This window comes from Vulpes lagopus, chromosome 4, assembly GCF_018345385.1.
Source record: "Vulpes lagopus strain Blue_001 chromosome 4, ASM1834538v1, whole genome shotgun sequence".
NCBI classification, from domain to species: Eukaryota; Metazoa; Chordata; class Mammalia; order Carnivora; family Canidae; genus Vulpes; species Vulpes lagopus.
The window spans coordinates 36,537,883-36,564,731 of record NC_054827.1 but is presented as its reverse complement, the minus strand read 5'-3'; the positions used below and the strand labels follow the sequence as shown (position 1 = coordinate 36,564,731).

General features: G+C 37.9%; 1 protein-coding gene across 1 annotated transcript; it reads left to right on the top strand.

The window, feature by feature from the left end:
• The first annotated feature begins 3,035 nt into the window (after positions 1–3,035).
• THAP1 (THAP domain containing 1) lies at positions 3,036–16,696 on the top strand. Its single transcript, XM_041753416.1, has 3 exons — positions 3,036–3,358; positions 7,074–7,269; positions 11,564–16,696. The coding sequence occupies exons 1-3, from the start codon at positions 3,288–3,290 to the stop codon at positions 11,936–11,938; spliced, it is 642 nt and encodes a 213-aa protein (XP_041609350.1). The 5' UTR covers positions 3,036–3,287; the 3' UTR covers positions 11,939–16,696.
• Positions 16,697–26,849: the final 10,153 nt, after the last annotated feature.

Genomic DNA, 26,849 nt, shown 5'->3' with positions numbered 1-26,849 from the left:
TAAATTTTTTTTTTAATTTTTTATTTATTTATGATAGTCACAGAGAGAGAGAGAGGCAGAGACACAGGCGGAGGGAGAAGCAGGCTCCATGCACCGCCAGCCTCCCCGTTTTCATTCTTCACAGTGTTAGATCTTTTTCCATTCTTTCTCAGCGAAATATTCCCTTCTCAGATGATCCACCTACCCCAGCTAAAGTAAGTAGTGACCCCTCCTCTATGTATTCAGGCATCTCAGCACAATGTTATTTTATTCGCCTTCTTTTTTTTTTTTTTAAGACTTTATTTATTTATTCATGAGAGACACAGAGAGAGAGGCTATTCGCCTTCTTATTGTCTGTCTTCCCCTTACTACAATAAGCTCTGTGAAGATAGGGACTGTTAATCTTGCTCACCAGTATATTCCCAGACCTAGCATAATGTCTGCCATTTGCTCAATAAATGTAAATAAAGAAATGGAAGGGAAGAAAAGGAGAGAAGACAAGATCACTTCTTATTCCTTATTCCCAGCCAGGTTAAGCCACCATCCTCTCTCACCTACACTGCCATAGAAGCCTGCCTATCAGTCTCTCTGCCTCTAAGCACCCCCTGCTATCTATACTCAACACAGCAAAGTGATGGTTTTAAAAGACTGGATCATTTCTCTGCGTAAACCATGTTCTCCATCTCAGAGTAAAAGTCAAAAAGTCCTTACGCTAGCTTACAGGTCCCTACATGACCTCAGCCTGTTTCCTCTGACTTTATTATTTGTCCCCCCAGCTCACTCTGCTCCAGTCACACGGACCCCTTTACTGTTCTTTGTACAGGCTGGGGACACTGAGCCTCAAGAGTTTTACCTTAGCCATTCCCTCTGCCTGTAAGACTCTTCCCCCAGATATATTTCTAGCTAACTCTTACCCATTCCAAATTTTGGCTCAGTAGTCTCTACTAAGCTTGTCCTATCCTTTGTATTTAAAATTGCAACCTCCTCACCCCCCACATAGCCTCTTTCACCTTTTAACATGGTCATATGGTTTTATGTTCTTTGCCCCCTCCAACCTCCACTAGACTATTATCTCTGTGAAGGCAGAAATCTTTGTCTTGTTCATTTATGTATCTCAAGTCCCTAGAACTGTGCATAGAACAGAGCAAATGTTGAGTAAATATCTGCTGAATCAGCTGATGAGTCAATTTCAGTGAACTCTTAGTTAAAATATACTTTTCAGTTCACAAGCAGCTATCACACTTTTTTTTTAAAAGATTTTATTTATTTGTTTATTAGAGACAGAGAGAGGCAGAGACATAGGCAGAGAGAGATGCAGGCTCCCCTCAGGAAGCTTGATGGATCTCTGAACTCCAGGATCATGCCCTGAGACGAAAGCAGAGCTTAACTGCTGAGCCATCCAGGCATCCCTATCACATTCTCATCCTTATTGCATGCACAGAAAACCACAGAAGAAATTTCTGTCTATCCCTGGAAATGCTAATAAACTATTATTTTAGTATTTGGTGAAGGGATATGGCTCTGAAGTTCCTCAAGTTTTCTGGGCCCAGTTGATTTAACAAACATTTTCTAGATACTTAATGCCAGACACTGCAACCTGCTGGGGTTACAAGGCTAAGACAAAGTCCTCCTCAACAGGGCCTCAGTCCATGAAGTGGGACAACCATACAATAACGTATGGTTCATATACAGAGAGGTTAAACGCAAAGCTTTCGTTGGAACAAGAGAGGTGCCTAAGTTGAGAGGCTTAAGAAAAACAGGATAAAGAAAGCATGTTAGAAAACATAACACCTGAGCCACATCTTGAAGGTGGACAGGTCAGTGAAAGGCATTTCAGCCTAAGGGCAAACAGGCTATTTATGGAAGCCAGGAGAATGCGTGCCCTGTGTAAAACATGATGGTAGGAAAGAGTTAAAGACAAGTGGATGGAGAATACAGTGAAAAGGTAGAGGTGGCCGGTCCTCAAGGGCTTTATGGCACTATCCAGTAGAGGAGGCAGCTTTTGAAGATGTGAACAGGTGTATGACAGTTACCTTCTGTGGAGGATAGACTGGAGAGGCAAAACGAGACCTCGGACAGTCAGAGGCTGTTCCATGGTTAAGAGAACGCGAGAGGGCCTGAGCAAGAACAACGAGGAGAGGGATGGATTTAAGAAGTATTTACTTACTTTATAAACTTATCCTGGTCATCAAACAGATGTAGAGAGTGGGAAAGAAATCTAAGGTTTCCGGTTTAAGCAACTGAACACATAATTCACAGAGGATAATCGAAGGCAGAAAAATTTACATAAGAAATAGAAAACCATTAGGAAATCAGAGCGTTTTATTGAACTCAAGCAGCAGGGTGTTTAGGAGGAGGAGGGCAGAGGATGGAACCCTGGGGAACCATGAGGACTGAGGCGGGGGTAGGCAGAAAGAGTACAACAGAGCCGTGGAATTCGTCACCAGCCTGCGCTGCAGACTCGCAGGCCCCGACCTGCAGAAGGGAGGGCACGCCGCAGGAGGCAAGCGGGGGGACCCACCCGCGCAGCTCGCGATCCCACCCGGCACCTGCGGAGCACTACCGCTACGGCATCCGGCAGGAGCGAGCGTGTCCGCGCTCACCGCCACAGTTCTGGCGCCTGCGCTCAGAGCCTTGTGACACCTGAAGGGCAGGTAATGAATGGGATGAAGCCTGGCGATGTGGGCAAGGATCCACAGAGTTTCACAGATCATATTCCATCTGTGGCTGCCCTTTGAAACGGGAAGAGCTACCCAAAGGCCTCACCTTCATACCTGCCCTCCTCTACGCCACCACACCCAAAGACCCCGCTGCTCTCCACCCCACATCGTCCCAGATAAACTAACACACGGGGCCAAGCAGGTGGCGGAGTCTAGCCCTGCGCTCACGGTTCCGTCCCCTCCCCTCGCCTCTCCGCTACTCCCAAAACACTTCCTCTCTCCCTTCCGGAAGCTCGGAGGCCCCACCCACTACCGCAGCGCCTGGCCCTAGCCAATGGCCTGCTTCCCAAGGAACGTTACCTCTGACCTCGGGGGCTCATCAGACAGTGGGACAAACTCCTCGCGAGAGGTGAGGTTGAAGCTGCCTCCGCCATCTTGGAGATGGGAGACGGGCGATGGCTGTGGTCCTTCTGCTAATGCAAACAACAAAACGGGCACAGTAGTCAAGGCGGGGGAGCTTATCATCACAGAAACTGTTGACCAAAGCTACAGAAGGAGCGAGGGTGTCAAAGCGCAGCGCAGCGACATCGATAGCCGCTTCTCCTGCTTGCGGGAGCGGCAGAAGTGAAGTGAGTGGAGGCCGGAAGGATGGTGCAGTCCTGTTCCGCCTACGGCTGCAAGAACCGGTACGATAAGGATAAGCCCGTCTCTTTCCACAAGTAAGTACCCCGCGCGTCTCGCGGGGCTGGCCCAGCTCGGGCTGGGGGCGAGCGGCCGGTTAGGCTCGGGGGCGGGGCCAGCTCGCGTGCGCGCGAGCCCGGATGAGGGGCGGGGTGGGACAGGGGCGGGGCCAGCGCGTGTGCGCGCGAGCCCCCTGATAAGTGGGGCGGGGCGGGGCGGGGCGGGGCGGGGCGGGGCGGGGCGAGGCGGGGCGGGGCCGGGCCGGCGCGTGTACGCGCGAGCCTCGACGAGGGGCCGGGGCCGGCCGGTCCTCCTAGCGGTCCCTAGTCCCCCGTCCCCCGTCCGCCGGGCGGCGGGTGTACCCGCCTGGGTCGGAGCTCTCGTGCTGCCGCCTCCGGCTGCGCGTGGCTGCCATGGCCGTTTCTTGCGCTCGAGAGTCGGAATCCACGCTCGGGGTTCTTCCGCCGCCTGCCGTGGGCGTGTCGGCGCCCCGGGAGCGGCGTCCGTGGGCCCCGCGGAGCCTCTGCTCTGGGGTAAGAGGCAGCGAGGGCGTAGTAGCGCCTCCTGAGTCAGTACGGAGCCGAGACAAAGGCTGTGAACGTGGCGGAGCCGCTCTTTCCCCAGCCTTGGCGTGCCTGGGAGGCCAGCTTCACAGCAGCTCAGGCTTTGGGGAGGACGTGTGCACTCAGTGCCTAGGGGCCCACCCCGGGGGACCTCTGGGGGTCGGAGGGAGCCTCTGGGACGGCCAGGACCTCGGTTGCGCACAGTGATGGGGTCCCAGGTCCGCACAGCTGGCACGCCCCCGAGGAAGCCCTGAGCTGGGAATCTGCCCCACAGGTCCCGGGGCCGTGATGGCTTTGGCGGCTAGAGAGGCCTGTGGGAGAAACGACCTCGTGATCATCGGATGTCTGCAAAGTGGGACTCGATGGCATTTTCATTCCGCCAAATAAAGTGTTTACAGACTTTAAATTATTATAAATATGATTATTATTTAAATTATTATTACCAAACCGATGGCAAATTATAGGCATTATTCGTAAGTAAATAATTACAAAAGCAAAATTTAAGTATTCCGTCCTTTTTTTTTGGTGGGGTCGTGTGTAACAGGGGATGTGGGTGCATTTTATGCTTAGTATAAGAGGGACCCAGGGAAATGAGTGCCTTACCACGCAGATCTGAGTGTTGATTGATGGACCACCACCACCATCCCCATCCTGCCCTCCCCCTGCAGGACGACTGAGAGCACCTAACACTCCAGGATCTACTTCAGTATATCCTGAGATTACTTCTTTTATTTGTTGGAATTTCTGAAAGCTGATGAATTGACTTCTAGTTCTTTGAAAGTGTAGGAATAGATCAGAAGACGGTGACACTGTTACATTATAGCCAGCTCTGCACAACTCCGTTTCTAATCAGAGAATTTAAAAATGTGGAAAACCCTTCATTGGTACTAGAAACTAAGGATGGCGTTCACACATCAGAAATAGTTTCTGCTGGCTGTCAAATGATGGGGTCAAAGGAAGAGCTGATCCTCTCATTCTTACCTATAAAGAACAATTTTTTGGAAATAGATGGGAATTATCCTCACAGAACTCCATCATGAACAGCCTGATCATTGTAGTGTGTAAGACAGGAGGCCCAAGGGACTGAATTTTACTGGTGATGGCTACCATCTGTTGTATTTCTGGAGGCCATTTCCAGCAGAGATCTTCTACCACTTTCTACATGGTGGCCCAGTGGCAGCAGCTGTTCTGGGCAAAGAAAAGAACTGTCCCAAAGATTGGTTAGTTCTTCATGATAGCGGAGTCCAGCTCTGGCATACCTTATGTAGAAGAGAAGCTAGAACATGGAGTTGAAGCATCCTTTGGCTTTCCAGTTTCCCCGTTTCACTAGATACTTGACTTGGAAAAGTAAAATCACAATAAATATAAACCCTTTCTAAGCCCACTTTTCTGGGCCAGATGGACATATTCCAGTTGATTTCGAGGTAAAATAAGATCAACAATATTCTTATGCTGGAATTAAAAACAAATCAGAAGACGAAAATAAATTAAAACTTTTATTTTTTAAATTAAAAAAATTGGGCAGCCCCGGTGGCTCAGTGGTTTAGTGCCACCTTCAGTCTGGGGCGTGATTTGGAGACCTGGGATCAAGTCCCGCGTTGGGCTCCCCACATGGAGCCTGCTTCTCCCTCTGCCTGTGTCTCTGCCTCTGTCTCTGTGTGTGTCTCGTGAATAAATAAATTAACATCTTTTTAAAAAATAAAAATAATAAAAATAATTTAAAAAATAAAAATAAATTTTAAAAATTTTAATTTATCTATTCATGAGAGGCAGAGACCTATAGGCAGAGGGGTAAGGAGTCTCCCTGCAGGGAGCCCAATGCAGGACTAGATCCCAAGGACCCCGCGATCACAACCTGAGCTGAAGGCAGATAGAGGCTCAACCACTGAGCCACCCAGGCGCCCCAGTAAATAAAAACTTAAAAATTAAAAAACAAATAAGAACTTCCCAAACCTGAGGAGAGACTTGGACATCCAAGTCATGAAACTTAACCACCCCCTTTCAATTCCAAACATATATAAATAAATGAATACATGAAAATTTAAATTTATCATTATGATTTGACTATAATTAGATTAATTCATATTTGTCAGATTGATCCTAAGAGAACTAGAACCTTCTTTTTCTGCAGTATGTAGATATAAACATATAATTTTATTTTCATTGATTAAAAAAAATCAGTACAGATTTACCCTATAGTATATATTTTACTTCAAACTCTTAGTTTCTTTGACATAAAAAGTTAAACATTAATAAATGAGACAGAGAAGCTATATGATTACCCTTGTATATTTATTTTTTTAAAAAGATTTTTATTTATTTCTGAGAATACACAGAGAGGAGAGAGAGAGGCAGAGACACAGGCAGATGGAGAAGAGGCTCCATGCAGGAAGCCTGACGTGGGACTCGTTCCCAAGTGTCCAGGATCAGGCCCTGGGCAGAAGGCGGCGCTAAACCACTGAGCCACCCGGGCTGCCCTACCCTTGTATATTTAGATGTGTGTGCAATACCTGTATCACTTAGTGAAAGTTAGTGAAAATAAGTTCTTCATTTATTTGAAAGTAATGGAGGGAGACCAGTGATAGTACTGCACATGTCCCTTGACTTCCACTTCCAGCTTCCCATCATCTCCTCTTCCCATTGCATGCATCTGTCTGCATGGCTGACCTTCAATATGTATGTTTTTACATTTTGTAAATTTTTAATCAGCCTGTCTTGTTTATATTGTTTGCATCATTGTTTCTGACATTCTCGTAACCACCCTGTGATCAAAAGATTCCTATAACAAATACTGCTTTTTATTTTTAAAAAAATTTTAATTTAAATTCTAGTTAGTTAACATACAGTGAAATATTGGTTTCAGAAGTAGAATTCAGTGATGCATCACATAGAACACCCACAAATACGGCTTAAAAAAAAAATTCCATGCTGAGAGGATTGACTTATATCACACCCTAGTAGTTGGTCATTTTATTTATAGGATCTTTAAAACATCTTAACTCAGGTGAATAAAGGCACAACTAAAAACCGTCAAAAAAAAAAATTGCAGAGCTAGTGTTTTCATCAAATGTCCGTTAGCTTGTAAACAACAATATAAAATGGTTCTTTCCTAAACATGAAAGTTTAGATGTGTTGTTTTTTTTTTTCTTTTAAAATAAGGTCAGAGAACTGAATTATCTCTTCTTCTTAGGTTCCCTCTTACTCGACCCAGTCTTTGCAAAAAATGGGAGGCAGCTGTCCGAAGGAAAAACTTTAAACCCACCAAATATAGCAGTATCTGTTCGGAACACTTTACTCCGGACTGCTTTAAGAGGGAGTGCAACAACAAGTTGCTGAAAGAGAATGCTGTACCCACAATATTTCTCTGTACTGAGCCACATGACAAGGTAATGTGTGTTTTAATATAATGGATTTTCTATTTATAAAATTCATGTTTTTATTGTGGCAAATTGAAAGTAATGTAAAGAAAATAAGTGTTACCTAGAAGCCATCATTGGTAGATAACTCACTGTTAACAATGATGTACTTTTTATTTTTATTTATTTATTTTTTTTTTATTTTTTTTTTAATTTTTTTTTTTTTAATTTATGATAGTCACAGAAAGAGAGAGAGAGAGAGAGAGAGAGAGAGGCAGAGACACAGGCAGAGGGAGAAGCAGGCTCCATGCACCGGGAGCCCGACGTGGGATTCGATCCCGGGTCTCCAGGATCGCGCCCTGGGCCAAAGTCAGGTGCCAAACTACTGCGCCACCCAGGGATCCCCAATGATGTACTTTTTAAAACTACAAAGTGTAGTTTATTAAAGTTAAATATAGGGGATCCCTGGGTGGCGCAGCAGTTTGGCGCCTGCCTTTGGCCCAGGGCGCGATCCTGGAGACCCGGGATCGAATCCCACGTCGGGCTCCCGGTGCATGGAGCCTGCTTCTCCCTCTGCCTGTGTCTCTGCCTCTCTCTCTCTCTCTCTGTATGACTATCATAAATAAATTTAAAAAAAAAAAATTAAAAAAAAATAAAATAAAGTTAAATATACGCATACTAAGAAAGTCAGTCTAGCTTTGTAAGTTACTTTAAGGTCACTCTGTACTACTTACATGTATGTTGATAAGTTTTGGGTTTTCTTTTTCAGTTCCAAAGTATTTCCCCCTCAGTTTAAGTGTTTTGTATTTAATAAAATCTTATCATTCTCTCTTTTTTGCATCCCGTTTCTACTTCAGGTGAAAAAGTATAATTAAAACTTAATTTTTTTTTGTTTTAAAATGTTTCTATCTCAAAGATTAACAAAAAAAGTCTTTTTTTTTAAATCAAAGTGTAATTGACACATGATGATGTTACATTAGTTTAGATGTACAACATACTAATTAGACAAATCTACATATTATGCTGTGCTCACCACACTGTAGCTGCCATCTGTCACCACACAAAGCTATTAGAATACCACTGACCATCTTCCCTATGCTATATCTGTCATCCTTGTGACTTGAACACATAACTGGAAGCCTATACGTTCCACTCATTTTTCCCATCCCCACATCCCCTCCCCTCAGGCAACTATCACTTTGTGCTCTGTATTTATGGGTCTGTTTCTACTTGTTTGTTTTTTCATTTGTTTTATGTTTTAGAGTTCACATATAAGTGGAATCACATGGTATTTGTCTTGCTCTGACTTTTTTCACTTAGCATAATTCTCTCTAGGTCCATGCATGTTGTTGAAAAATGGCAAGATCTCATTCTTTTTTATAACTAAGTAATATTCTTTTTTATAACTGAGTAATATTCTAATGTGTGTGTATATATGTATGTGCATGTATAGATATATGTGTATATCCTCCCCCCCCCCCAACATGCACACACAGAACATCTCTATCCATTCATCTATTAATGGACACTTGGTTTGCTTTCATATCTGGGCTATTGTAAATAATGCTGCAGTAAACATAGGGGTACATATTTCAAATTAGTGTTTTCATTTTCTTTAGGTAAATACCCAGTAATAATAGAATTATGAATCATATGGTAATTCTATTTTTAAGTTTTTGAGAAATCTCCATATTTGTTTCCACAGTCACTGCACCAATTTGCACTCTCACCAACAGCACATATCCTTGCCAACACTTGTAATTTCTTGTCTTTTTGATACTAGTCACTCAGATCTAAAGTGATAACTCATTGTGGTTTTGATTTTCATTTCCCTGATTTGGTAATATTGAGTATCTTTTCATGTGTCTGTTGGCCATGAGTATGTCTTTGGAAAAAATATCTGTTCATGTCCTCTGCCCATTTTTTAATTGGATTTTATATTTCTTTGGTGTTGTGTTATCTAAGTTCTGTATATATTTTGGTTATTAACTCCTTAACAGATATAGTGTTTGCAGATATCTTTTTGCATTCAATAGATTGCACGTTATTTTTATTTTATTTTTTAAAAGATTTATCTATTTTGAGGGAGCACTGGGGGGAAGGTCAGAGGAGGAGAGGGTATCTCAAGCACACCCCCTGCTGAGCACAGAGCCCCCCACGTGGCCCCTCTCTCATAGCCTTGAGATCATGACCTGAGCCAATCAAAAGTGGGACACTTATCTGACTAAGCCACCCAGGCACCCCAGCACTAGGTTGCATTATAATTTTGTTGATGGTTTCCTGCACGGTGCAAAAGCTTTTTGTTTTGGTATAGTCCCAATTGTTTATTTTGCTTTTGTTTTCCTTGCTTGAGAAGACACATCTAGAAGAATGTCTCTAAGGCTGATGTCAGAGAAATTACTATGTTTTCTTTTAGGATATTTATGGTCTCAGGTCTCCCAGTTAAGTTTTTGTTTTTTTGTTTTTTTGTTTTTTTGTTTTAAGATTTCATTTATTCATGAGACACATAGCGAGAGAGAGAGAGAGAGAGAGAGAGAGAGGGAGAGAGAGAGAGGCAGGCTCCATGCGAGGAGCCTGATGTAGGACTTGATCCCAGGATCTCGCCCTGAGCCAAAGGCAGATGCTCAACTGCTGAGCTACCCTGGCGTCCCTCCCATTTAAGTTTTTAATCCATTTTAAGTTTAGTTTTGTGTATGGTGTAAAAAAGTCCAGTTTCTTTTTTTTGTTTTCATGTAACTGTACAGTTCCTCCAGCACCATTTATTGAAGAGTCTGTCTTTTACCTAATAGATTTTCTTATTTCTTCTGTTGTAGATTAATTAATTAACCATATAAGCATGGGTTTATTTCTGGGCTTTCCGTTCTATTCCATGGACCTATGTGTCTTGTTTTTGTGCCACTTTTGATTACTACAGCTTTGTAGTATATCTTGAAAATTGGGATTATGATACCTCCCACTTTGTTGTTTCTCAAGTGTGCTTTGGCTGTTTGGAGTCTTTTGTGGGTTCTGTACAAAATTTTAACATTATTCTAGTTCTGTGAAAAATGTTGTTGGTATTTTCATAGGGATTGCATTGAGCCTATAAATTGCTTTGGGTAGTATGGACATTTTAACAATGTTAATTCTTCCAGTCCATAAAAATGATATATCTTTCCATTTATTTGTGTCATCTTCAATTTGTTTCATCAGTGTTCTGTAGTTTTTAGAGCATAGGTCTTTCACCTCAGTTAAATTTATTCCTAGGTTTTTCATTCTTTTTGGTGTAATTATAAATGGAATTATTTTCTTAATTTCTCTTCCTGCTACTTCATTATTAGTGTATAGAAACACAACTGATTTCCATATATTAATTTTGTATCCTGCAACTTTACTTATTGCCTCTAATAGTTTTTTGTTGCAGTCTTTAGCATTTTCTTTGTATAGTATCATGTCATCTGCAAATAGTGATAGTTTTACTTCTTCCTTACCAATTTGGATGCCTTTTATTTCTTTTTCTTGTCTGACTGCTATGGCTCGGACTTACAGTACTATGTTGAATGAAAATAGCAAGAGCGGACATCTTGTCTTGCTTCTGATCTTAGAGGGAAAACTCTCAGTTTTCACTACTGAGTGTAATGTTACCAGTGGGTTTTTCATATATGGCCTTTATTATTTTGAGGTATTTTCCCTCTAAGCCAGCTTTTTTGAGACTTTGTCATGAAAGGATGTTGAAGTTTGTCAAATGCTTTTTCTGCATTTATTGAGATGATCATGTGATTTTTACCCTTTGTTAATGTAGTGTTTCATATTGATTTATGAATATTGAACCATCCTTGCATCCCTGGAATAAATCCCACCTGATAGTGGTGAATGATCCTTTTAGTGTATTGTTTAGTGTTTAATGTATTGTCAAATATGCTTGTATTTTTGTTGAGGATTTTTGCATCTTTGTTCATCAGGGATTTTGGCCTGTAGTTTTCTTATAGTGTCTTTGTTTTTGGTATTAGGGTAATGTTCACCTAACAGAATGTATTTGGAAGCTTTCCTTTCTCCTCTGTCTTTTAGAATATTTTGAGGAGAATAGGTATTAACTCTTTAAGTGTTTGATAGAATCACCATCTGGTCCTGGACTTTTTTGATTACCTTTTCAATTTCATTACTAGTGATTGGTTTATTTATACTTTCTATTTCTTCCTGTTTTGGAAGAGTGTGTGTTTCTGAAAATTTAACCATTTCTTCGAGGTTGTCCAACTTATAAAAATGTCATTCTTAAATTCCACAGGGGTTCTTTTAAATTGTTATTTGTAGTTACTAAACTTGAACCTACTTTGCATTATTGTTGTAGAAGGAAGATCTTCTGGAGCCACAAGAACAGCTTCCCCCACCTCCTTTAACACCTCCCATTTCCCAGGTTGATGCTGCTATTGGATTACTAATGCCTCCTCTTCAGACCCCTGATAATCTCTCAGTTTTCTGTGACCACAACTATACTGTGGAGGATACAATGCACCAGAGAAAAAGGATTCATCAGCTAGAACAACAAGTTGAAAAACTCCGAAAGAAGCTCAAGACTGCACAGCAGAGATGCAGAAGACAAGAACGACAGCTTGAAAAATTAAAGGAGGTTGTTCACTTCCAGAAAGAGAAGGACGACATATCAGAGAGAGGTTATGTGATTTTGCCGAATGACTATTTTGAAATAGTTGAAGTGCCAGCATAAAAAAAAAAAGATATTTGTATTGGCTTTTAATGGGGCAACACCACACATCCTCTTCTAGCCTATAAAGGAGTTTCATTTGAAAAAATAACACTTGATTACTTGTATAAAAACAATTCAGAATATTTTTTTAAATAAATTAGATATATACTGTAAAATTGTAAAATTTTTGTTTCTAATTTCAGGGTTTTTACATTTTAACAAAATATCTTAAAAGTTAAAGACTAACCTCAGAACTCCAATATAAGTTGGTTTCAAATTGAGTTTTGTTTTTTGGGTATTTATAGAAATGTAAAAATGAGAAATAAAGTGAATGTGAACAGTATAACAAGGACAATTTAAGTTTAAAATTTAAAATTAATGCAGGTTATTAAAAGAATTTAGTTACATTGTAAGTCAGAAGTATAGGTCAGATCACGAGATGTAACTTCTCAGAAAATATATATATTCTTATTCACATATTCTTATTTGTAAAGTCAGAAGATTTATCTTTCTTAATCACTTATCAAAAATAAGTTGACAAGTCAATACTTCAAAAAATAAATTGGTTATCTTCAGAACAGAAAATGAAGAGTCATTCTATACCTAGTCAATGTAGGTAAATAAGGATGAATCATTCTTTAAAAGTGGGTCTGCCTTTTTTCCCCACTAACATTATTAAACCAGAAGTGTATTTCCAGTGGAAGAGACATTCTTCAATAAAGTAGGCATTGTTATTAAACAAGTAATAAAAATGGGGGCCTGATCCATAGTATGCCTTTTTCTTTCATTACCCCCAAGCTTAAGGAGCACCTAGTTCCCAACTGTTGTTATATCTGTATACAAATCTCTAACAAATGTGTTGTGTCAGTAGAGTTTGATTTCTACTGTAATATGACCAATTGATTTTGGTCACATCTTCACATAAAAAAGGATTTCTTCACTTTTAACACAAGTTAGAAATTATATCCCATTTATTTAACCGAGTGATTTGTATTCCAAAGCAACCTAATATGTAGTGTTTGTTATTGAATGTTGAGATTTAAACACTGAAGTTTCTGTTCAAACTATGAGTTGTGTTCTGACGTGAGAAGTTTTAGTTATATATTTGAAATGAAAATATGTTCTGAGTAAACAAATACTGCCTTAGGAATTATCTACTTAGATTTAGAATAATTATTCCTATTATTTTACATTTCAGAATACACTGAGGTAGTTGAAGAACAGGTCTTCTAAGGCAGTATTAAAAATATGAAACAATGACATTCAAAAGTGTCTTTTGTACATGTGGTTTTCAGTGTAATTTACTGCTATGCTGCCAGTGGATGATACCTTGATTTTTTATGAACCAGTATTTCAAAAATAGAAAATTATAATGAGAAGATTACTTGAAGTTAGGTGATCTAATGCATATAGAACTAACTCTAATGAATCAGAGGATGTTTTCTAGTTATTCATGGATCTCATCACTGTTTTGGAAACCCATGAAGTAGTGTGTGTATGTGTCCCCAAAACTAAGAATCCAACATTGAATTGTGAAAGTGGCAATCCCAATTACTTAGCATCTTAACATTATGATTTAACCTGGAGTTTCTTTTCCTAACAAACATAAATCCCTATTTGGAAAGAACTGAGCAAGCAGCATGTATACCAGCTGTTTGCATTTAAATAAATTGTCATAGTTTAACATGGGGAGTTTGAGGTACAGGTGGTTATTTCTGAATATGAGCTGTAACATTTGGTGAATGTTTTAAAAATTTATTTTGTCTACTGTATTGTTTATTTCATTGCCACGTAAAGGAAATAGGTTCTGTTCAAGCATGTTGAAATTCAATCTGGAACAAATGTGATGGGGAGATTTATGTGAACTGCAGCATATTCTGAAAAATTACATTTATTTTAAGCACATACAGTAACATACTAAAATTTCCATCTATGTGTGATGATGTAATCTGGCAATAATGATAAGTAACTTTCTTAATAGAACTGTTAGGAAAGCGTATAAAATCATAGAATTTTAGAACTAGAAGGGACTTACAAATGATTGAACACTAGCATAACTTCCAAACCCTGCAGAAATATGTTTGTAAAATATCCATGACAAGTCGTTTACCGTTTACATTTAAGCAGTTATTCTTCTGAGATTCTTTAAAATGGGTTTCTGGTTTAGGATAGAATTAGTTGCCATTCTTTTTAATACTTGGTTATAGTGGAAATATAATCTTCACTTTGGACTGCTTCATAGTTTGAACCATCAAATTCTGAGTTAAAGACGTTTTAAAATTTTGTAAAATAATTTAAATGTTTAGTAATTGTATACCTGTTATGTGAACTAAAAATAATTCTGTTATTGCAGTAAACAGTGTAAAATTATTAGCAAAACTTTTTACTTGGAAGTCCAAGCACATGAGATCTTTCTTTTCTAACTATAATTTGTGTAATCCCTTTCTTAGAAGTGTGAAAGTAATGAAGGCAAATGAAAGTTTCACTTGATATGGATTTTTTTGGTTCAATTAATATTCTCTGATCATCTTTAGTTATTAAAAAATATACATACATATCCAACACTTATGGCTTTTATAAAGTCAGTAGTAAGCAACATAAAATAATAAAAGTGCATATGATCTGTAAAATGAAAACTGCTGTTTAATGTTCCAGAATTTTTTAAAGACAGCCATCCATAAATAGCATTTAAAGGAAAAAAGAGCTGATTTACAAATCTGCTTGATTATTACTCTTCCTGATATTGGCAACCATGTGAATCAGATGACCAGTGAGTAAACAGCATTGCTCTTATGATGGTAACTGGTGTTTCTGAGCATTATGATTTTATATATTGTGTACTAAAATACAATCCTTGATGTGAAAAAAAATATCGAAAGGTAAGCAGTGTTTTACAAACAAGCAAAAAAGCAGTTATAATTATTGTACTTAAAATAATGGAAAAGTTTGCTCTTAAAATTTCATGTCTTGATATCTTTTTTACCTTGGATGTTGTTTTATTCTATTGAGAATTTTTTCTGAATGATAAAATATTTTTTAAACTCAAATCTATTAAGAATTTATATTCTTTTCTAAATTCATAGTATTTGGGGTTTTGAGATGATCAAATTTTCATTTTTAAAATATCCTAAGGGATATGAATAAATGTCCTTTCTTTTAAACTATTTTTGGTGAGACAAACTATATGATATTAACAATAGACAAATGGCTTCTGGAATGGCTGCATGTTCACCCTAATTACCATGATTGGTTAGAAAAAAAATTTTTTTTAAGAACCATTTAAGATCTCTGCATATTATCTTAAGGTCATACAGCAAATGAAACATTCAAGAAAATTTAAACCTCTAAAAGAATTTTAAGAGCCTGTGGTATTTATGCCACAACTTATTCTTGCCCTAAACCACTACCATCACCACTGCCCGTCACCGCCCCCCCCACACACACACACACAAAGCCGAGCGCGACAGAAATTCCATTCTGAGTGGATATGGCCAAGAAGACAATGTTCACTCCTCAAGTACCCACTCAAGTCTTGTGGTATCTCCCAAGGAAGAAGAGGCAGCCAGTATTTCCCATAGCCCCTTAGATTTGTGTTTCAAAGGCTAATCTGTAGGCAAGTGCAGCCAAAATGTCAGGACTCCCTCCACCCAGCTTCCACTCAGGGTGGAGGAGTTACCTCAGGTGCAGCAGGCCAAGAGTACCAGGACTCTGATCACCCTTTTCCTAGGTGCTCATGGGGTGACGTTTCCATGCCCCGGGGAGGCAAGCCAAGAAGACTAGAAGCTACCATCTCCATTGAGTTCTGATCATAAAGCAAGCACATTAACCCTGGAGAAGCAGATCATGGCCCCTACCAACCGTAGCTAAGAGTAGCAGCATAGAATTTTTATCCCCTCCAGGGGAGAGGAAGTCATGAGAACAGAGAGGTCTGAAGCTCTTACCAAAGGAACTGATTTTATCTGACAGAGTATGGAGGAGATTCAGGACTAAGGGAGCTCCCAAGGACAATGAAAAATTAAGTGGTAAAAAATTAAAAGGGGTAGCTCCACCAAATTAACAAGCTAAATTATTTTTAGGCTAGGTAATTTACTAAAGAATATAGGGTAAGGGGAAAGAAGAGCCTTCCTGTAGTCATAGCAAGCCTCAAAGACTGGACTCAAAAACTACCTCTGCAAAAAGGCCTGAATCTAATCGGATCAGACTACAGAGCAATTTAAGCTCTAGGACATCATCAAAACAACAACAAAAAAACCCAATCCACTGACATGGAACTAACATCTGAGTTTGACACCAGCAAAGGCAGATAGTTTAACAAAGAGATCAGGAAAATAGAGAAAGGTCTGTTAAAAGCTCTATCCCCCAGGTCATGAGGTGCATGCTCAAGGCTGCAAAGATCTTACAATATATATAGTCTAATCTGTCCAGTTTTTAACAAAAAGTTATGAGATATGCAACAAACTAGGATAGTGTAACTCATACGAGGGAAGGGCGGGGAGGGCAGGTAACAAACTGTGAGAAAGGCCAGATAACAGAATTAACAAAGACTTCAAAGCAGCCATTATAAATAAGCTATGTAAATATTAGTTCCAGAACTAATAGGAACTATGCTTAAATAAGGAAGGAATGATGACAATATCTCATAAAAAAGCAAGTATCAAGGGGATGCCTGGGTGGCTTGGTTGAGTGTCTGCCTTCAGTTCAGGGCATGATCCTGGGGTCCAGGATCAAGTCCTGCATTAGACTCCTTGTGGAGGGTCTGCTTCTCCTTCTACCTGTGTCTCTGCCTCGCTGTGTTTCTCTCATGAATAAATAAAATCTTACAAAAGAAAGTATCAAGGAGGTGCAAATTTTTAAAAAGGATGTTCTGGAGGTGTAAAGTGCAATAATCAAAATGAAAAATTCACTGGAAGGCAGCCTGGGTGGCTCAGTGGTTTAGCGCCACCTTCAGCCCAGGATGGATCCTGGAGGCCCGAGATTGAGTCCCACACGGGGCTCCCTGCATGGAGCCTGCTTCTCCCTCTGCCTGTGTCTCTGCCTCGCTCTGTGTGTGTCTCTCATGAATAAATAAATAAAATATTTTAAAAAAATCACTGGAGAATCTTAACAATTGTTTGAACTTGCAGAAAAATATCAATGAACTTGAAGATCGATTACACAATCTGAAAAACAGAACAAAGAATGAGGAAAATGAGCAGAGCCTCATACCTCAGAGCCTCAGAGAAACCTAATACCCCTAAACACATCAATATATGTATAATGGTGTTGGACCCTGGCTCACGGGTGCCAACGTGTCCCGGTGGACGCCCCAGAGACTCAGACCCCAGACAGGCAGATGCAATTAGCAAGAGGGTTTATTGAACGTTTGCGCAAACGGGCTCTCCGCCTCGGAGGTGGCAGAGCCCCGATTAGCAATTACAGGCATCTTTTAAAGGCAAAAAAACCCCGGGAGTAGCATAGCATTCGGGTTATGACATGATTGATTTCTTTGAAGGTCAACACGACCATGTTCAGGGACTTTTCCAGTCAGGGCGAGGGGTGGGGGGATAGTTTTCTTATCTCGGAAAAACAATGTTTTTGTCGCTTGAATTCATGGGAGGCGCCTGGATGGGCTGCCTCAGGGTTAGGCCTGGTCCCACTCACGGGGGCGGGGGTGTAGGGTTTCTTCAATGGAAATACCAGCAGAAAAAAAAAAGGAAAAAAAAAAAGAAAAATAAAATAAAATAAAAAAATTAAAATTAAAATTAAAAAAAAAAAAAAAAAAAAAAGGAAATACCAGCAGAAGGGAGGGTGGAATAGAAATGGTGGAGAGAAAAATATTTGAAGAGGGGTGTCTGATTGGCTCTTGATCTTGGACTTATGAGTTCAGGCCACACCTATGGTATAGAGATTACTAAAAAAATAAACTTAAAAAAATATTTGAAGAAATAATGGGTGAAAATTCCACACATTTGATAAAAAACACTAATCTACAAATTCAAGAAACAAAAAAATACTAAGATGAACACAAAGAAATCCACATCCAGATGCATTATAGTAAAAATGATCAAAATCAGAGAAAAATGACATATGCAAGGGAACCCTGATAAGATTAACATCTGATTTCTTACCATAAAAAAATGAAGACCAGGAGGCAGTGGCATGACATTCAAAGCAATGAAAGAAAAACTTTTTAACCAAAAATATCATATGTAAGCAAAACTATCAAAAATGAAGGTAAAGGAGGTTTCCAGGAAAATGGTGCAATAAGAAGCACCAGGAATCTGTCTCCCCACCTAAGTAACAATGGCACTGATGTAATCTATCTGATATAAATATTTGGAACTCTGGAATATATTGAGGGCTTGCAACTTCCAGAAGAAGGCTTGAATGGTAGACTGTGGTTAATATCAGTGAATTTCAGCTATTAGCTCATTTGCCACCTCCACCCCCATGGCAGGCAGTGGAGGAGTTACAAGAGAGAAGCTTGTGTGTAGCTGATGAGAACTATGGTGAGCAATGAGGATCCTGTTCTCCAAACATCAGAGATCTGTGTTCTAAAACATGATTGCTATTTTGATCATAAAGGTGAAGACACAGGGCAGCCCAGGTGGCTCAGTGGTTTAGTGCTGCCTTCAGCCCAGGGTGTGATCCTGGAGACCCAGGATTGAGTCCTATGTTGGGCTCCCTGCATGGAGCCTGCTTCTCCCTCTGCCTCTGTCTGCCTCTCTCTCTGTGCCTCTCATGAATAAATAAATAAAATCTTAAAAAAAAAAAAAAAAGATGAAGACACAGAGGTGAGCATCCATTGTTGCATCCCCCTCACTCTGCAAGCTCCTCTGCTCTTACCTGACTTCAGGGAATTTAAGGGACTGGTGCCTTTCCTTCCCTAATTCATTTTTTGGGGGGGTCCTCTTTTGAGAGCTAGGCATTAAAGACTAGGGCATTCAAAGCATCCATACATACAGGGAAATTATAAAATCATTATGCATACCCAGGGAAAAATTAAAATCTTGGGGAAGAACTGAGAAAATGTTAAGTTTGCACCTTATGCTGACCCTTGGAAGATTCTTAGTAGATAGCCTAAAACAATAAAAAAATAAAAATAAAAATAAAACATAACCCAACAAACCCTAAGGAGGGGAGAGAAACATTTCCAGTTACCACATGATTAGATTCAAATGTCCAGTTTTCAACACAAGAGTCATAAGGCATATCAGAAAAGGAATGTTTGGCCCATTCAAAGGAAAAAATAAACCCAAAGCAACTGTTCCTGAGAAAAGACAATTGGCAGATCTTTAATATTAGACAACTTAAATATTAAAACAACTAAAGATGTTTAAAAACTAAAGGACAGGGCAGCCCGGGTGGCTCAGTTGTTTAGTGCAACCTTCGGTCCAGGGCCTGATCCTGGAGACCTAGGATCGAGTCCCACGTCAGGTTCCCTGCATGGAGCCTGCTTCTCCCTCTGTCTGTGTCTCTGCCTCTCTCTCTCTCTCTCTCTCTCTCTCTCATGAATAAATAAATAAATCTTAAAAAAAATTAAGGAAAACATAGAGAAAGTCAAGAAAACGATGTATGGACAAAATGATAATATCAACAGAAATAGAAAACCTAAAAAGGAATTAAAAAGAAATTCTGGGGGCCCCTGAAAAGCACAGTTGGTTAAGCCTCTGACTCTTAAACTCAGCTCAGGTCTTGATCTCAAGGTTGTGAATTCAAGCTTCATGTTGCATTCCATATGGAGCCTACTAAAAAAAAAAACAAGGGAAGGAAGGAAGGAAGGAAGGAAGGAAAGAAAGAAAAAAAGAAAGAAAAAGAAAGAAAGAAAGAAAGAAAGAAAGAAAGAAAGAAAGAAAGAAAAAGAAGAAAGAGAGAGAAAGAAAGAAAGAGAGAAAGAAGAAAGAAAGAAAGAAAAAGAAAGAAAAGGAAAAAGAAAGAAAAGAAAAATTCTGAACTGAAAAGTACAATAACAGAAATAAGAAATTCACTAGAAGGGTTAAAAGGCAGGATTGAGCAAGCAAAAGAATTAGCAAACACAAAGATGGGACAATTGGAATTGTTAAATCTGAAGAAGAGAAAAAAAAGATTGGAGAAAAGTGAACAGAACCTAAGAGACATGTGGGACATAAATTAGTAGACCAACATATACATTCTGGGATCCCCAGAAGGAGAAAAGAGAGAGAAGGGTCAGAGAGTATTTGAGGAAAACTAGAGTTGAAAAGTTCCCAAGTTTGATGAAAGGCATGAATATAAATATCCAAGAAAGTCAATGAGCTCCAAATAGGACAAACTCAAAAAGACTCATAATAAGACACATTATAATCAAACTGTCAAAGAGAATATTGAAAAATGGCAAAAGAGAAGTAACTCATTGCATTTAAGGCATCTTTGGTAGTTGTCAATGGATTTCTCATGTGAAGTTTAGTGGCCAGTAGGCAGTGCACTGACTTATTCAAAATGCCAAAGGGACAAAACAACCAAACACCTGTAAACCAAGAATCTTTTATCTGGCAAAATTGTCTTTCAAAAGTGAGAGAGAAATTATGACGCTCCCAGATAAACAAAAGCTGAGGGAATTCATTATAACTCATCCTGCCTGCAAGAAATGCTAAAGGGAGTCCTGCAGGAAAGGAAACACCAACTTGAAACAATATGAAAAATAAAGATCTCAATAAAGATAAACACCTGGGCAATTATAAAAGCTATTGTTATTGTAACAATGGTTTGTAACTCCACCTTTTGTTTTCTACATAATTGCATTAACATTAAAAAGAACAATTATTAGTATAAAAGGTGATATTATTGTAACTTTGGTTTGAAATTCCACATTTTGTTTTCTACATAATTTAAGGTACTAATATATTAACAAAAAAATCATTAGCTTATGTTTTTGGACATAGTGTAATTTTGTGACATCGATAACTGAAAGGGAGGATGCCTCGGTGGCTCAGTGGTTAAGTGACTGCCTTCAGCTCAGGGTGTGATCCTGGAGTCCCGAGATGGAGTCCCACATCAGGCTCCCTGCATGGAGCCTACTTCTCTCTCTGCCTCTGTGTGTGTCTCTCACGAATAAATAAAATCTTAGAAAAAAATGCAAGTACTTAAAAAAAAAAACTGAAAGGGATAGAAATAAAACAGTAAAGAAGCAGAGTTTTTGTATGTCACTAAAGTTAAGATAGTATAAATTCAAATTATAGTGTTATAACTTTAGGATGTAAAATGTAATCCTCATGGTAACCACAAAGAAAATAGCTATAGAATATACACAAAAGGAAATGAGAAGGGAATTTAAATGTTTCACTATTTAAAAAAGCTCAATGAAACAAAAAAGTAATACAAGAAGTAAACAAAAAAGCTATAAAACATATTGAAATTAAGTAGCTAAATGACAGAAGTAAATCCCTCATCAGTAATTACTTTAAATGTGAATGGAATAACTGTCTAATCAAAAAACAGAGATTGGTAGAATGGATTAAAAAAAAAAAGATCTAACTATATGCTATCTCTAAGAGACTCACTTTAGATCCAAAGACACAAATAGATTAAACATGAAAGGGTGGGGAAAAAGATATTCAATGCAAACAGTAACCAAAAGAGAGAAGGGGTGGCTAACAGACAAAATAGGCTTTAGATTAAAAAGATATATGAGACAAAAAGATATTTTGTCTTAAAAAAAGCTCAAGAATAAATAGGACACAACAATTATAAACACTCATATACCTAGTAAAAGAAAAATTTGGCACAATCGAAGGGAGAAATAGTTCTACAAAAATGAAGATAAAATAAAAAAGGTTCTCAGATAAGCAAAAACTGAATCTGTTGCTAGCCAACTCACCTTAAAATAACTACTAGAGGAAGCTTTTCACGCTGAAAACAAGTGACACTCAAGAGTAATTTGAATTAAAAAAAAACAACAACAAAGATTACCAATAAAGGTGATTGTGTAATTATAAAAGACAGTACAACTGCATTTTTTTACTCTTAACTAATTTAAAAAGCAATTGCATACAACTATGTATATAATTGTTAGCTTATAACATAGAGAAATGTAATCTACTTTACAATAACAAATGAGTGGGGAGAACAGCTGTACTGAAGTAAGGAAATAACACCAGATGGTAACTTGAATCCATAAGAAGATGCAGAAAAACAAAAATGATAAATAAAAGGTTAATAAACTACAAATTATACTTGCTCTCCTTTTTTCTCTCTGCTTTTTTTGAAGATATAAAAATATACATATATTGTAGTAATTATAAGAATGTATTGTTGGGTTTGTAACATATATAGATGTAATATGTATAGTAATTATAATAGACAAATGGGAGGAGACGTAATAGTGCTACATAGAAGTGATGTTTCTATATTTTACTGGAATTAAGTTAGTACAGCTCTGAAATAAATCATGATAAATTAAGATAAACAGAGCAACCATTAAGAAAATAACTCCAAAGTGTTGGAGGAAGAATCATGAAAGGAATTAACATTTTAAACTAGAAACTTTCACTTCATGCAAAAGAAAGCTATAAAAGAGGAATAGGGAAAAAAGACACAAGCCATTTAGAAAACAAAAACCAAATGCCAGACATAAACCCAGCATCAATAGTAGCATTTAATGTGAATAGATTAAACAATCTGATCACAAGGCAGAAACTGTCAGACTGAATAAGAAAAGTAAGCTCCAACCATATGCTGTCTACAAGAGACACAGTTTACATTAAAGATAAAAAATAGGTTGAAAGTAAAGAGATGGAAATGACATGCCAGGCAAACAGCAACCACAACAAAGCTGCAGTGGCTATGCTAATATTAGACAAAATATATTTTATTTTTTAAAAAAGATTTTATTTATTTATTCATGAGAGAGACAGAGAGAGAGAGAGAGAGAGAGAGGCAGAGACATAGGCAGAGAGAGAAGCAGGCTCCCTTCAGGGAGCTTGATGTGTGACTGGATCCCAGGATCATGCCCTGAGATGAAAACAGAGCTTAACCATTGAGCCATCCAGGCATCCCGACAAAATATACTTTAAAGGGAAAAAAATTACTAGATGTAGAAGGATATTTGGTAATTATATAAGGTCCATCTATCAGAAAGATAATTATTATAAACATATATGCACCTAACAACTGAGCCCCAAAATACATGAAGTGAAAAGTGATGGAAATTGAGAAAAAGGGCAACAATATTGTTAAAGACTTCAATACTCCATCTTTAATGATCAGTCGAACAATTAAGTAGACAATCGACAAGAATTTGAAAAACTTTAATAACACTATAAACAAATTAAACCTAAGAGACCTCTGTAAAACACTACACTCAATCACTGCGGAGTACATATTCTCTTCAAATCACATAGAATATATATTGGGCCATAAAAATACAGTCTCAATAAGTTTTGAAGTATTGAAGTCATATAATGTATATTCTCTGACTACAATGGAATTAAATTAGAAATCAATAACAGAAATTTAAAAAACAAAGAAATTTAAGAATGTAAAAATTACAAAACACATTCTATGCAACCAGTTGAACAAAGGAGAAATAACAAAAGAAATGTAAAAATAGGGATGCCTGGGTGGCTCAGCGGTTAAGCAATTGTCTTCAGCTCAGATAGTGATTCTGGAGTCCCAGGATCAAGTCCCGCATCACGCTCTCTGCATGGAGCCTGCTTCTCCCTCTGCCTGTGTCTCTCTCTGCCTCTCTCTCTCTCTCTCTCTCTCTGTATCTCATGAATAAATAAAATCTTAAAAAAATATATTTTAAAAAAAGAAATGTAAAAATACTTTGGATAGATAAAAAGAAACACAAAGTATCAATACTTATAGTATGTGGCCCAAGCAATGATTAGAGGGAAATTTATAACCTATGTTTAAAAAAATAAGATCTCAACTCAATAACCTAAACTTCCACCTAAAAACACTGGAAAAAGAACAAACTAAATCTGAAGTATACAAAAGGAAGAAAATAAATAAATATTAAAGTAGAAATTAATGAAATAGAGAATAGAAAAATAATAGAGAAAATCAAAGTAACTAAAAATTGATTGTATGGGAAAATCAACAAAAGGGACAAACTTTAACTAGGCTAACAATAATTAAATGACAACATGAGTGACTGCTTAAAGGCATTTCACATAAATGGAAACACATTTGACTGATAAACATATAAAAAATGTTTAATACCAGCAATAATGAGAAAAATGGAAATAGAGACCACAGTGAGATATGTGATTTCATACTCATTTGATAGTTAAGAGTTAAAAAGTGAAAAGGTAAAAGTAAATTTAAAACAAACAAATCTGTTAAATGAATGAATATATTAACTGAGCAGCAATCTGAATCATGTCTCCTAAGAAACAAAAATACAGAATTGACTTTACTCATTCAACTTTCATTCATGTAATATTATCTAGTATTTTTAGCCTAGCATTTTAGTCATAATGTATACATGTAGCCATGAACAAACATGAAATTAAAAATATTGAGACAAAACAGCTCCCATTCTATTCTTTTTCTGTTGAACATGGATCAACTTTGATGCTCAGCAATTGAAATGTCATATATTGTTTTCAAACATCCCTCTCTATTTTTAATAAATTAACAGAAAATCACTTGCTTATTGTATAGTTCCCAACAGGGCCAAAAACTAAATGTATTACTAAAAAAAATAGTCTGACAATACCAAGCATTAGAGATAATGTAGAACAATGTGATATTTTACTTATTGCTAGTAAGACTGTATACTGGTATACCCATTTTGGGAAATTATTTCGCATATAAACTAGCACATTCATTATATTTATATGACTAAGAGAAATTCTTACACATATGCACCAGAGACATGTACCAGAATGTTCATAGAGACACTGTTAGAAAAAAAAGAAAAAAGTAAGTAATCCTAATCCCCATTGATAGGAGAATTGATGAATTGTGGTTTGGTCACACAATAGAATATCATATAACTGTGAAAATGAATGAATTGGAGCTCATAAAAAAACATGGATGACTCATAATAAAATAATGTGTAACAAAAGCAAATCTTAGAACACAATGTATAGTTTCATATCCTTATTCTAAAATACAAAACCAACAATACTAAGTAATATATCGTTGAGCCATATAGATACATAGCTTAGTTTTTTAAAAAGGTATTTAGGAGTAACACAAAATTTAAGATGGTTGTTATCTCTGAGAAGAGTGAGGAGAAAAAAGAGGACAAAGTGAAAGCCTTTAAGTAGGTGTAAATTATTGGCAATAGTCTAGTTCTAGGGTTGAGTGGGTTGATATGAATCTAATATACTATTAAACAAGCTAATATAGAAAAATAAAAAATGAACACAAATTAAATAAAAGGAATAAAACAAAAGAGTACCTTTTTATGGGCCAATGATGACAGTGGGTTATGAATCAAGGAGTAACCAGTTAATATAATTTTGTATACCCAAGGTTTCAAAAACAAAAATTGAAAAAAAATAGCAACTAATATCAAATCTATTAGCAGTTAAATTACATTAGACACCTTACTCAACACTTCATACCATTTGATCTTCAGAACACCTCAACGAGTCAGGGAGATACTATTATTATCCTCTTGTTGCAGATGGGACCATTGAAAGAGAAATCTCACAGTCAGAAAGGGGCAGAGCTAGGGTTTGAACTCTAGTAGCTTGACTCAAAAATGGCACCCTTAGCCATCATGATATGCTATTTTCCCTAAGAAGTAAGCAAGTGGTCCTAACTCTAGATGAGAGGAGTACATGGTAAAGAAAACTATACCTACTAGACATGATACTATTCTTTTTGAAGCAAAGAATCCAAAAAGCCATGGCTTGACTAGGGTTCTAGACTCTTAAGAAAAAGAAATGGTTACACATTTTGAACATTCTGAATTCTATCTAGCCTCTCATGAGGAAGTACTTTAAACATTAGAAGTAAGTTGGAAATTACCTTTGAGACTTATTTGCACACATTTCAGGACATGTAGTAAGCTTATGAATATTTGTGGCCATTCAACAAATGGATGAAACTTAAGGGCATTATTCTAAGTGAAGGAAGTCTGGGAGAGAAAGAAATACTGTATGATCTCACTCATATGTGGAATTTAAAAATGCTGAACTGGAGGGTAGGGTAAATGGGAGATTTTGGTCAAAGGGTACAAACTTCAAGTTAGAAGCCAAATAAGTTCTGGGGATATATTGTACAGCATGATGATTATAGTTTAGTATATGTGCTGCCAAAGTGAGCACATGATTATAGTTAGTAATACTGTATTGTATACTTGAAAGCCACTATGAGATCTTAGATATTTTCATTACCAAAAAAAAGGAGGGGTGTTGGAACTCCTGGTGGCTCAACGGTTGAGCATCTGCCTTTGGCTCAGGGCCTGATCCCAGGATCCTGGGATTAAGTTCCATATCGGGCTCCCTGCATGAAGCCTGCTTCTCCTGTCTCTGCCTCTCTTGCTGCCTCTCTCTATGTTTCTCATGAATAAGTAAATAAAATCTTAAAAAAAAAAAAAAGATGGGGTATAATTGTGTGTGTGACCTGATGGAGGCATTAGCTAATGCTATGGTAGTACTCATTTTGCAATACATAAATGTATCAAATCAGCATGTCATATACTTTAAACTTACATACTGCTATATATCAATTATATCTCAGTGAAGCTGGAAAAAGAAAAAAGAATGCATGATAATAAATTTAAGTCATAGTATAATTACTTTAAAAATTATCATTATTATTGTTATTCTTGCAGAAAGCACTTCCATGTAAAATCTTTTTCTTTTTTTTTAAATATTTTATTTATGTATTCATGAGAGACACAGAGAGAGAGAGGCAGAGACACAGGCAGAGGGACAAGGCTCCATGCAGGGAGCCCGATGCGAGACTCAATCCTGGGACTCCAGGATCACGCCCTGGGCCAAAGGCAGGCGCTAAACCGCTGAGCCACCCA